Raw genomic sequence first — 13,374 nt, 5'->3', positions numbered from 1 at the left:
TAAATAAAAATGTTGTTAATACATTTCGTGTCACAACAGATTGATAACTATAGTTCATGTAAATTCTTGACTGAGACTTACGAGAATAAGTCGTACATTAAATATATTGTTGTTGATGATAATTTGAAAAATGGATATTATCATAAGTAGAATTGTGAAGATTTTCCTTTTTTTGCGGATGACAAGTTTTTTACTGTACATATTTTAACACAAGTAGACTTCTTACAATATTGCTGTTGATGATAGTTTGTTACAATATACTGAAAGTAACCTTGACATGCACCTTGATACGAGTGGGGTGGAGCTTAATGTGGTTTGGTCCTTGGATTTCTTTTAGATTTGTGGTTTTTTATTAATACTTTATAGAAATGTAAAGTTTTGCAGTTTTGTTTTTCCTGATCAAATTGGTGTTTAGTTTCAGTAAAGTGTAATGCAAATATTGAATATATTTACTGTAATATTCGGATTCTAGAATATCAGAGAGCTGATATATGATGTTGCTTAATATATTATAAGAATAACTTTTAGTCTTCTTTACAAATATGCAGTTTTCTTGTAAAAATTATTCAGAAATTATCAATATAAATGGAAGAGTAATTAATACGATGAAATGTTTTACATCTTAAATTTTCTGCCGTAAACCTATTAACTATTGTAACAAGCCGAAATAGGTAGAGGTTTAACAAAAATCCCTGTTTTAACCCTCTAACCATTGATGAAAAATTTGGTGTCTGAGAACAGTATTCCACGAATCAACCGTAAAACTCAGGTAAGGCCATTCTACGTTTCACTTAATATACGTTGTCAATGCTGTGGTATAAACGTGAAGGGACACTTCTCTTCATGATTCAACAACACAATACATAATATATTCTATTTATGTGGACTAACATAAGAATATTGTCTGAGATATTTTCTTCGTGGTGGATCTCACAAAGTTTGGTGTGAAGGAAGCTCGAGTTACAATCTGCCAGTCACGTGAGCGAAACCTGTCATGAAATATGGTCGCTCTTTCAATCATGAGCTCGTTATATTGCAACAGTTAATCTTTCTGTTCGTTGGCAAAGACCAGTCCAAAACTTGGCAGTTGGTGATGTTCACTAGCTGCCTTCACTACAGCCTATCACTTCAAAATTATGGACGGCTGACACGGACCGTCTGTAAATTGATACAACAGAAAGAAAATCAACAAAACACTTCATCAAGATATACAGATAAGTTACTTAAAATAGTTCTTTTATTGTGCAATATAAATGTAACTGATATATATACACACTGCTGCCCAAAATTTTAAGGCCATGAACATAAAGGAAAAATATGTATTTTGCGTTGTTAGACTCAACAACTTATTTGAGTAGAGCTGCAAAAGATGAAAATAAGAAAAGGGAAAATAAAAATAACAGTTTGAGAAATACAGTCCTCAAAATACGTATCTTCTATTTTGTTTGTTTTTTCGTCAATTTCGCGTGACCAAAAAATCCTTAATCTGAACTCACTAGCCTTTAGTTACACCCTACCCAAGTCAAAAAGTAGAAAAAGGGTTTCGTAATTTACTGTTTCAAAAATCCAAGTATACGAAATTATGTGTGTCCAGAGCTCATGCGAGACGATTATGGGTGCCGTTGAGAATTCTCAAAGATCAATACAGGTGTGTGACCGATCTGATTATGGTATTATTAAAACATCCATTTCAACGAAATCATATTTAGGTGAAAATCGGACAATTTCGTTAAAAGTTAGTGCTTATAAATGCCACTGCAATTATGTAAAACAAAACATAGAAATTGAATACTGTAACTGAATGGCAAATCCAACTTGTAAAAGAACACCTAACAATGATATAACTGAAACTATATAACTACCATGGAAAACAATAACTGATATTGATCAACTGGATGTCATGAGCAGTAAGTAAATTAATACTTGATATAACAACAACTTCAATAATGTTATAATTTAACATATTAACAATGTTCTTTCACTAATACTGTATTCAGCTTTTAAATAGGACAAAATATTTTAATGTAATGGAACATGAAAAGATCGCTTTCACGAAATAATAGACGTTTCTCTTACAACAAGATTTTGGGTCGTTTTCATTTTCTTTAGTGTCATTTATATACAAACACTAACACACACTGCTAACGATAGGTAGAACACAGTAACACCACGAATACAGAAATCTATATCTCTGGTAACACGTGACGTTCGTAATTAATGCATCTCCACGTATTACACAGTTCTTTCGTAATGTCCACAGTGTTTGAAACAAAGTCTGAATAGAAATCTGACAGTATGATGAAATTTCCCTTTCTTTCTTCCACCAACACTATATAACAATCGACAGTCGTTAATATCAACATAATACTAACAGAATGAAGAATAGAGCTCTTCTCGCTGCTTTTATTTTTCTGGCCTGCTGTATTTGTTAGAGTAGGTCACAGATAACCTCACGACTCATTCATTTACTTTCTTACGGTAAGTATGAATCAACTTTGTGTTCTTCTAATGATGGCATATGTTGATTAGATAGATTTGTAACCATAATTAAAATAAATTTTATCATATGTAAGAATGTACCCAAAAAATGTTTCGAAAAGTCAGTTCTCGTCAGATACTTTCATTGTTTACAGCAGTGGTTCCCAAACTGGGGGTAAATTAATGGTAAATTAATTACCCTGGGGGTAATTTAACAATTTATCGGGGGTAATGGAGGGGTGACAGAAAAAAAGTTAAAATTCTGAAAATCAAGAAAACATTGAGGTAGCTGGTATTAGGATTAATGTTAACTTAGTCTTAGTATGTAAAGTTGTAAATTAAACCTATTTTAAGTATGTAATAAAGTTAAACCAAATAACAATAAACATCAAAAACTAATATACAGTAGTAGAAAAGAAAAAATATGTATCTAAGTTTGTGGTAACCTAAAAGTATTTTGACAAGTATGCTTCAGAATACAAGTCACTCAGTAACCCTGATGACTCATCGACGTGTCCAGTACGCGTCACTCACTGCCTGAGGTTGCCTCTATTTCACACTGTCAGTTTCTATGTGAGCATCAGCCGATGTAGACAAAACCTGGTATGTATGTGTACTGCCCTGTGCAGTATAGTTAGTATTTACCTACTATTATATCATTCCTATGCTGAATAAGCTCTTTTAATGCTATCTAGAATACCATGAAAAAATAAATAATAAGTTCACATTGTTCACACTTTTTTATGCAGTTTTTCTTTTTCTTTTTCTGCAGATTAAACAATAAAATGTCTAAAAAAGCGCACCTACTCTGACACCTTTCTTCGCTATGGCTTTGTGAATTTACCTTCTGGTGGAGAGGTTCGGCCACAATGTGTAGTATGTCACAAAGTGTTGACAAATGAAAGCCTCAAGCCATCAAAACTCTCAGCTCACCTCCAGAAGTGCCATCCACATCTTCAAAATGAGGATCAGGCTTATTTTCAGCGCCGGGCTGTAGCATTGAAGAATATCCAGTTCGGTTCATCTGGGATTCAAGCCCAAAAGCTTCAAGCTGCGGTCGAAGCATCTTACTTTGTTGCATATAAAGTTGCCGAACAACAAAAATGCCACACCATTGCCGAGAATCTGATTATGCCTTGTGCATACGAGATGGTAAGCAAGGTATGTGGGGAGGATCAAGCGAAGAAACTGAGTGTCATATCTCTATCAAACAACACAATCCGCCGACGAGTCGATAACATGGCATCAGATATTCTGTCCCAAGTTACAACAGAGATCAAGGAAAGCTCATATAGCAAATTCTCCTTGCAATTTGATGAATCGTGTGACGTAGCCAGTTGTGCGGTTCTCCTTGGGTTCGTTCCTTACGTCTACCAGGACAAGATCAAAGAAGAGTTTCTGTTATGCGAAGATCTGCTGACAACCACGAAGGGAGAAGATATCTTCAATATCATCAACAGTTTCTTTACCACGAATGGATTGGATTGGAACAGCGTTCAACAGGTAGAGAGAGATATTTATATAAAGTCTAGATTAGTATAAATACAATGAATTACATGGCATATAGTCATATAGTTTTATTTATTGTACAAGTAGCTGTAATGTAGCTAATATTTTATACATAATTCACAAAAAAGTATCGTGCCTGTCGTACTGAAATACTAAAGTACCAAAATAAATTAAATTAAATTAAAACCATATAATTATAACGCAAACGATAAGTAAGAATGACTAACTGACGCAATCTATAACAGTTTTTCTTTTTTAATCTAGGTCTCCGTCGATGGAGCACTGTCGATGATGGGTCGTAATCGTGGATTACGGGGCCTCATACAAGCTGTGAATCCAGAAATTTCTGTAGATCATTGCATCATTCATCGGTACTCTCTTGGATCAAAAAGCCTGCCTGGTAATCTGAAATTAGTGTTTGAAGATGTGTTGAAAATCGTCAATTTCATCAAGTCCAGGGATGTGAATTCGCGCATATTCAGGGAGCTGTGCAAGGAAATGGGAGAGCAGTATCAAGTTCTGCTCTACCACACCGATGTTCGCTGGTTGTCACGAGGCAAGGTTGTACGTCGAGTCATTGAGCTCCGAACGGCTCTTTAGGAATTTCTGAAACAAGAAGAATCTCCTTTTGCTACCAAGTTCACTGATAAGGAGTGACTTGCTCGACTTTGTTATTTGGCTGACATATTTGCGGAGCTGAACAGTGATAATCTGCAACTCCAGGGCCAAAACCCGACTGTCATTGATGCCCATCACACTGTGATTGCATTTCTGGGAAAATTGAGACTCTGGATTCGACGCTTGGAGAAAGGAGTGATCGCTCAGTTTCCCACCCTAGACCAGTTTGTTGAGGAGAATAGTTATGATACTGGATCACTTTTACAGACCATCAACAAAGAGATGAGCGACCATTTGAAGGGGCTTGAAACAAGCATGCAGCACTACTTTCCAGAGAGTGACCTAAAAACAGCCAGTCTTCAGTGGATCATTCATCCCTTTTCTGTACCTGATAAGGCCATTCATGATGATGATTTCTCTGCAAAGGAGAAGTGGATCACAATGCGAGCAAATGAAGCCTTGAAAGTCAAATTCCAAAACCAAAATGCAGATTCCTTTTGGATTTCACAACTAGCTGACTCGCCAACTCTGTCCAAGAGAGCCTTTAAGTTGTTGGTATCATTCTCAACAACGTATCTGTGCGAGAAGGGGTTCTCAACCGTGCTGGGGATGAAAACAAAAAAGAGGACTCGCTTGAATGTTGCAAACGATGCCAGGCTGGCACTTTCAACCACAAAGCCAAGAATTCCTAAACTAGCTTCAAGTATGCAACTCCATCCATCCCACTGATGTTCTTGACATCTTTGGCAATATTCATTAGAAATGCACAATGATCAAATACAATAATTAAAAGTGTAATTCAGTGTAAATAAATTATATAAATAAATTGTAAATAAATAAAGTGTAATAAATAAAGTGCAATATATCTCTAGTTTAATTTAGCCATATATATCAATGTTGAAAACATTTTGTGAAAGGGGTAACATGCTTAATGTGGCATGTTAAATTGGGTAACAAGCTGAAAAAGTTTGGGAACCACTGGTTTACAGCTCTTGTTGTTAATATCCACGGAACTTTAAATGTGTAAATTCCTTACTGTTAAGAACTGCAGTGTTTACACACTGTGCAGTTCTGTTACTAATATTCACGAAGTTTTGATAGTTTACAATCCTTGTTAATAACTGCAACGTTTATAGAGTGATAGTTCTGTTGCTTCAATGTATTTTTTACAGTGCATAGTTCTGTTGCTTCAATGTATTTTTTACAGTGCATAGTTCTGTTGTTAATATCTATGGTGGTTTACGATTTACAATTCTTGTTATTCATAACTTATACTCCACAGTCACTTATAAATTATTGATTAGTCTAATAAGAAGTGATGAACGATTATATTAGGATTTAGACCAGATTACAACCACCTTTGATTTACAGTGTAGTGTCCTATTGTTAGTATTCGTCGTGTTTTCTTAGTTCTTTTTCTGAGAAATTGATTGGTGTAATAAAACACTTTTAATTAATTCACTTGGAATTAGCCTCCACTATAATCATCTTCTTGGAGTCATCCAACCTGAAACTGTTTGTAAAAGGTTATTTTTGCTGCTAGGATGAAGTTAAAAACACCATTCAAAACGTAATAAATTACTTGTAAGAAAGCTGTATGATTTCTATATAAGCAAGAAGCACAGTTTGTTTACTAATACAAAATAAGTATATATGTCAATTATATGAGAAGAATAGATAGAGCGATCTAAAAGTAGAATAATACTTTATCTTTACCCAATTTATGCTGTTACTGTACACACACAGAAGCATTTATACAATAAACTTGAAACATCAGGACTTATCTCTATAACTCTTATTTTACCCAGTTCGATTTAAATAGATTGTTAACTGCAATGCTAACGTAAGACTGTTTTCACGAACGTTTTAAACGTAATTATTTAATCCTATACAATTTATGATAAAAATATCTTGACAAGTGTTCTCGGGTAATGTGTTGTTAATTAATATAATAGAAAATAACAGAAAAATGTTGACCAAGGTGGTATTTCGGGTATCAGAAGGTGAATTTGAAAAAAAACAGAACAAAATGAAACAGAGAAAATATGGAAAAATTGAAAACGCATTTATGAGAGATCAAGACAAAATACTCATATAACAATAATACACGTATCACATTGTTTGTTTCTTTGGGACTTTTTTCAAAGATACACGAGGGTTACCATGGAGAAAATGTATTCATCACTTCCAGCTGACAATTCTGGTGCTATTATTTTAATGAAGAACAGTGATATTTATCGTCACATTATAACGCCCAAGTGTTAGAAGGGCGAAAATGATCGGTATGACGGAGATTTGAACCTGCCATTAAAAGAAAACTCTCACAGAATAATATTTTTGTGAGAAATAATGTAAATAATTCCACCAGTTTTTCAGAACAAAGAGAACAGAAATGTTACAATAAACATCTAATCTCTTATATTATTTGTTATACTAAATTACCTTTTTTCATAAAAAACATGGTTTTGACGTAATAATATAAAGACCCCTCCATCCCAGGTACCATTTTAGTAATCCTCCACGAAACCGTGTCCAACAATTCAATGTCTTTCCTTAGGTAAGGAGCACAACATTCTGTATGTGACCAAACTAGTGACCTATACAATGAAATTATAATATCTTTAGACTTTTATTCATTCATTATTTCTGTTGATATAACCTAAAATCCTATTTTCTTTCCCACTGAGAACAGCACATTGTTTGGATGGCTTAAGTTACTTACCAATCGTGAGACCAAAATCTTTTTCTTTCATGACACTTTTAACATTATTTCCATCCAAATAATACTTATAATTAAAACTATAATAATTCAAATATATTATCTTGCATTTATCACAATTAAAACCCATCTATGATTTATTTGACCAATTCACTAAATAATCTAAATCCTTTTATAAATCAGTAACATCCTCTTCACACCCAATAATACTCAACACATTAATATCATGTGTAAGTTTAAGTCCTTTGTCTGTGTCTTTAATGTTAATCAAAAAGAACAATGATCCTAAGACTGAGTCCCGAGGTATATCACTTGGAATATTAATCCACTTTGACTGAAGTCCTATGATACCAACCCTTTGCTTTCTTCTATCTTGCCACTCTTCTATACAACTCCATAATTTATCCCCCATACTTATAGAGAAACGTTTCTTCACAAGCCTTCAACGTGTCACTTTGTTAAATGCTTTCTGTACATCCAGAGAAGCCAAATCAACACATTTACCCTAATATACGTATGCTGTGTAAAATTCAAACATGGAATTCTACCTATTTAAATCAAGTCTTACAACATAATCTGTCAGGGTGTGAACAGCAATGGTTATGGCGAGAGTGTGCTTGGAAAACTACGATCATTCATTCATCCAATACATGAAAAATTTTAAAGAGCTAAATAAAAAAGGCAATGTTTAAAAATAATAGGCCCAACACTAATATTTTGTAAAAAAAGTATAATTAATTTTTTTATAATGTTTCAGATCGGTATGCTACTAAAGAAACTATAATGAAGCGTTTCGAAAGTCTTTTGAACAATTCGTCTGTGACTGAAGTGAGTATTACATTACTATTTGTATTTGTTTAACACAGTGGTAAAGAATGTTATTTCGACTGAGAATTATAATATTGGAGATGTTTTAGACACGCGTAAAATTTGTTTGGGTTGGTTTCTTATGACTTTTGAGCGAAGCTACATAATGGCTACCCTTGATGCGCGTTCTTTATGTAGCAGTGACAGATTATATTTATACTGTATCATGCATGTTCTGATAATATTTGTATTATATCATGCACGTGGTGATGATATTTGTACAATATTGTACTTCTAGTTACTATCGCAGTACTTTATAGCTTCTGTTGTGAGAATTCTAGTGTATTCTTTATTTCTCATACATTTTTTGCACGTATTAAGAAAGATTGTATTAATACGGTATTATTGATATGGATTATACGTAATCTCTTTATGTATAAAACTCCTTTAAATATTTTCTGAATTCATTATTTAGCACGATCCTAGAGTGGTAATTATCCTTAACATAAAACAATTAGTTCTGTATTAGTATCTTATACAGACATGTTTCAGTAAAAAAGAAATGTGAAAATAGATTATTTCCAGAACTATTTTATCAACGAAATATATATTTATTTTTCAGATTATACGACATTTTGTTCTCGTAAAATATCAATTGTATAACATTTTTTTTCATGTTTGTTGCAAATCTCTTACAACTCAATAACTGTAACAAATAAGTCATCTTTTGTTGTTAGTGACACTGTTCATTTCTATTTATACGTCAGAGAAACGCTATAGAACTATGCCAGAATCAGAATCAGACTGCCCCGATTTATCAAATGTAGAATTTCTGAACAAATTCTGTAACAAATTAGCTTCCAGATACCAGGTAAATCTACTCATAAGAATTAACAGATTATTTTCAAGACAATGTTTACCCAAGCATTACTAGTTTGTTTTAAGAATATTTTTCAAAATAATTTCAATTTTTTTCTTTTCTGAATAAACGTTCTAGTAATACACTGTTTGTTTATTTCCCACAGTAGTTTTCAAGTAATGTTCAAAAAATTTTCAAGAGGAAATATTATTGTACCTTTGGATGAATAGTCCATTATGAATGTTTGCGCTAATAAAACTACAACGAAGATAACACGATAATACCATTTGTTTGGTTTGTGGTTTGTATAAGTGCAAAGTGTTTCTTGTGGCGCAAGTTGTCCAGTAACCGTTTTTTTTTAATCTTGTGAAATGAAGGAATATGGCTCAAATTATATTAACAAAGCTCATGCTGCAGTTTCGATGTACTTAGATTAACAAAGCTGGGTGAATGATAGCAAATAGCGGTCAGAAACATTTTTTATAGAACTCTAACTTTAAAAACGTACTGGTATACTTTAAACTCGAATTCACTCACCTTTATGACATTTTATTCCCAAGGAATATTGGAAGCTATTCAACGTTAAAGGTAATTCAGAATTGTGATTTGCAAAAGTAGATCGTAAAATGATATATTTCTTACTAATTATAGGTAGAAGTGAATATTAACATAAATAAACTTATGATAACGATGTTTAATGTAACCGTTTAAATAAAATATAACAAATTTTACCCTTCTTCTTGAATTTTATTTCAGTTTCATATTTGTTTAGAGAAAGATTCGGTTCTGATTTATTTTTATGTTACTTAAAGCAGTAAAGACGTGTAAACAGAAAAATTCATAATAATATTTCATAATCTATGGTATGTAAGAATGGATTAATGATTTAACTCTGTTTATATTTGAAAATTGTTTCTAATTCAGTTTTATATATCAGATTGAATCTTCGTGCTCAGTGTAAAGGTGTAATTGTTTCAGTAATATGTTAAACGTATTTTCGTATCACGTAAATTATATACATCAATGTGAATTTTAAACGTAAAATGAATATTTTCGACAAAATGTAATTCCATTTTTTATCCAGCACACTGATAGAAGTTTTGGTTCAACTCTATACTTCGTAAGTTTATTTTATTATATATATTATTACTATGAATTACGTTAAGTAAAACAAAATGTTACTTTATTACAACCAAAAACAAGCCGAAACAAAAAATAACGCTGCTATTATTAATTATTAACTCTGAACTATAATAAACATATCAAAATAAATCACATAATAAGGATAATTATTATATTTTATTATTATTTTTATTCTAAATATAACTATTTAATCTCTAAAATTTATTGGAACAATTTTTTATATAAAATTAAACTTTATCAATTTTATTTCATTCTGTCTTATAGCTTTGCCTCTGTGAAATTTAACATATTAATATACATAATCGTTTTTTTTTTAATAATGCCTCGTCGGACTAGTCGGACTAATAATGATAAGTCGGACTAAGCTGTTATTGAGCACAGATGGATATGTGCGCTCTGCCTTCCACGGATATCGAAAACAGGTTTTAAGAAGTATAAGTCCGCAGACTAATATAAAGATAAGAGTATGAATATGTTCCTTTTAATTTGTGTGTATGCATATCCACTGTGCCTCTGGAGGGCCTAACTGGAACTACTAAAATTCTAATTCACTTTGGTCGCAAATTGACTCAATTTACAGTAACCAGAGCTCGGATGTGGCCTAGAGCTCATGTGGTTGCTATAAAAATATTTGGGGAGTGTGGGTGCGCTATAAGAATGACAGTCAAATATCTCTATTTAGTTACTCATTGTCTAGCTGCTTTCACTCTTGTCCATTTCTATAGTGTTACACGTAAATTATAAAACATGTAAAACTAATTAACTTGTTTAAACGTTTAATAGTAATGCATTCTAGCGCTCAATATGTTAATCTTCTTGCCTGTATATAGGTCTACCTATATATTTACCTGGCTGTATATCTGTCTACGTATATATATTTCTCTATATAAATATATGCCTGTGCGTCTGCTAACGTGTATCTCATCTTTCTAAATATACATATATGTCTGTCTGTTTATCTATCTTACCATAGATATATGTCTACACTTATACTTTTCTGCCTATATATATAAATTCCCATTTGTATATTTGTCTACCAACATGTCTATTGATCTGTGAACCTATCTACCCATATGTCCCCATATTTACATATCTAAATGCATGTCTATTTCTCTAATTATACGTTCGCCGGTATGTATGCTTATCTAATTATATACCTTTCTGCCTAATGTTTTTTTGAACGTATATATGTGCGTCGTGTATATCTGTCTAAATATATATCTCCCTGACTGCACATTTGTCTACCTGCATATCCGCCAATCTCTATATTTGTAAATGTTCGTTTTTATTTATTACTGTATATGTGTCTTAAGTTATATATTTGTCTACCTGTATAGATTTGCTTGCCCGTGTACATGCCTGCCAATATATATATGTTACTTTTTAATAAAACGTATCAGGTAAACCATTACTCGAAGAAAATGATGATTTTGTGTGAGATTATATAACTGTCGATCCACTGTAACGATATTCACTAGATCTGGTTTACATACTCTGAGGAGTAGACTAAGTGTGTCAGTGTTTGAGATCAGATCAGGTACATTATTCAACTCCTGCTCTGTAAAAGCGGGTTTTCTCAGCGTAGTTCCGTTTCTTCTTCTCTGCAGCTACTTTCAAGGCAATTAATTTATACATGCCCGACAACATTAGACCATGAAAAGGGGCCGTCACGTTATTGTCGAATATTATCGTCTGACAAACTTTCAATCATTGATTGATCATTTTTCTCCTACTCCATCTATAAAATTCTAAAATTAGTTTGTATTTCTAAAGTAAGTAACCTGATGCAAAACTTTAATTTCCATTATAATATTACAATACTGACTCGTGAGCAAGACGAAGGGGAACACCAATAGAAAGAAACGTTTATTTAATCCTTAGGTTTTCACTACTTGAAAAATTATCTGATCTCTAAATTTTATTGAAACGATTTTTTAACAAAATTCGTTCTGTCTTGTAGTTTAATCTGCGTAATAGTTTATCATATGAGTTATGTAAATGTATACAATTAATGTTTTTTTTAAGATAATGCCTACACTTGACATAACAATGTATATGTAAGTGTTCTTGATTGTTGTTTTTGTTTCTATAAATAATTTACATTTGTTTTAAGAAACGTTAAAAATTATATATTTTTTTATTTTTTCAATACAGAACTGTTTAAAGCAGAACCCATGAGCTGATTACTCCGGCTTCTCGACTGATGGTAAGAAACGACTGTTTAATTGAGATCTAATAATTGTATTGTTGTTTATTCTGAGGTTAAGAAATGTTCCGTAGCTTACTGTAGTAAAACCTAAAATGTTTAAATTAAACTACCTTTCGCGACTAATTGGGGTTCTTTCCTTTTCACTCTAGTAATTCCCAGGTTAGCGGAATGAATGAATAATACAGTCCTTCTTTCAGAAAAACAAAAATCTTCTAACTTTCTTGTCAACATTAAATTTCGTTTGTTTTAGTTAGTAAAAAATAAAACAAGAAAGAACAATCTTTCTGATATTATCTTTCCATATTATTAATCAGATGTAGTTTTTTCTCACACTTTGTTTATCTCTTTAGTTATCCAATAAATTATTTCAGCATCTTCAGTTTCTGTGTGCCTTGTTTAACTGATAGAATGAAAACATAAAACATTTTGATATTCATGAAATTTAACACATTCTATTATGTTGAATATAAGAGGTGGAGATAAAATTCCATTATGTTTATATGTTGCATTTTCTAAAATGCGTAAAATTGAATTAGTACTTATTAAACAAATTTCATAGTACAAATAATATTAATAATAAGAAACTTCAAGAAAACTTGTAACAGTACTAGTATTTAAATATTGAGTGACCCGTAGAAGACATTCTTCAATGTAAAGTTTGTACGTCAGAAACATCAAATCATTATTGGGATGTTCTTCATTTAAAAAAACAACAACAACTGTGTTTACTAACAGCTGGAATGTAAAATACTTAACTTAATTGTTTATTTAATGTTAAAAACAGGTTTCACTTTAAACAGTTGTTAGGGTACGTTTGTTATTCAAGTGCTATAATATACATCAACAGCATTCATAGTGCAAGTCAAATGTTCCTGAAAACGGATTGCGTAAACTGTAACAATCATATCTCTTTTCTTCTTTGCACTATGGCTGTTCACACTTAACGATGGAACACAAGCTGAAAAGAAATAACAATACAGGACAAGTTCGGTTTTAAAATATCCGTTATATCTATATTTAGTTACTCAGAAA

General features: G+C 32.1%; 1 protein-coding gene and 1 long non-coding RNA gene across 2 annotated transcripts; both read left to right on the top strand.

The window, feature by feature from the left end:
- Positions 1-2,330: 2,330 nt before the first annotated feature.
- LOC143237016 (uncharacterized) lies at positions 2,331-12,340 on the top strand. Its single transcript, XR_013019836.1, has 4 exons — positions 2,331-2,478; positions 8,082-8,152; positions 10,075-10,110; positions 12,288-12,340. It is a non-coding gene; the product is annotated as an uncharacterized LOC143237016 (long non-coding RNA).
- Positions 2,588-4,591, top strand: LOC143239830 (zinc finger BED domain-containing protein 5-like). The gene is made up of 3 exons (XM_076481385.1): positions 2,588-2,653; positions 3,337-3,981; positions 4,252-4,591. Exons 1-3 carry the CDS (start codon positions 2,588-2,590, stop codon positions 4,585-4,587), a joined length of 1,047 nt encoding a protein of 348 aa, XP_076337500.1. The 3' UTR covers positions 4,588-4,591.
- Positions 12,341-13,374: the final 1,034 nt, after the last annotated feature.

The sequence above is a fragment of the Tachypleus tridentatus genome, chromosome 13, assembly GCF_004210375.1.
Source record: "Tachypleus tridentatus isolate NWPU-2018 chromosome 13, ASM421037v1, whole genome shotgun sequence".
Classification (NCBI taxonomy): domain Eukaryota; kingdom Metazoa; phylum Arthropoda; class Merostomata; order Xiphosura; family Limulidae; genus Tachypleus; species Tachypleus tridentatus.
Note: the sequence above shows the minus strand (reverse complement) of the source record. Positions and strands in the feature narration are given on the sequence as shown.

Coding starts and splice junctions, on each gene's coding strand:
- LOC143239830 (XM_076481385.1), top strand. CDS start 2,588: ATGTTTCGAAAAGTCAGTTCTCGTCAGATACTTTCATTGTTTACAGCA. Junction 2,654..3,336: donor CAGTGGTTCCCAAACTGGGG/GTAAATTAATGG, acceptor TCTGGTGGAGAG/GTTCGGCCACAATGTGTAGT. Junction 3,982..4,251: donor ATTGGAACAGCGTTCAACAG/GTAGAGAGAGAT, acceptor TTTTTAATCTAG/GTCTCCGTCGATGGAGCACT.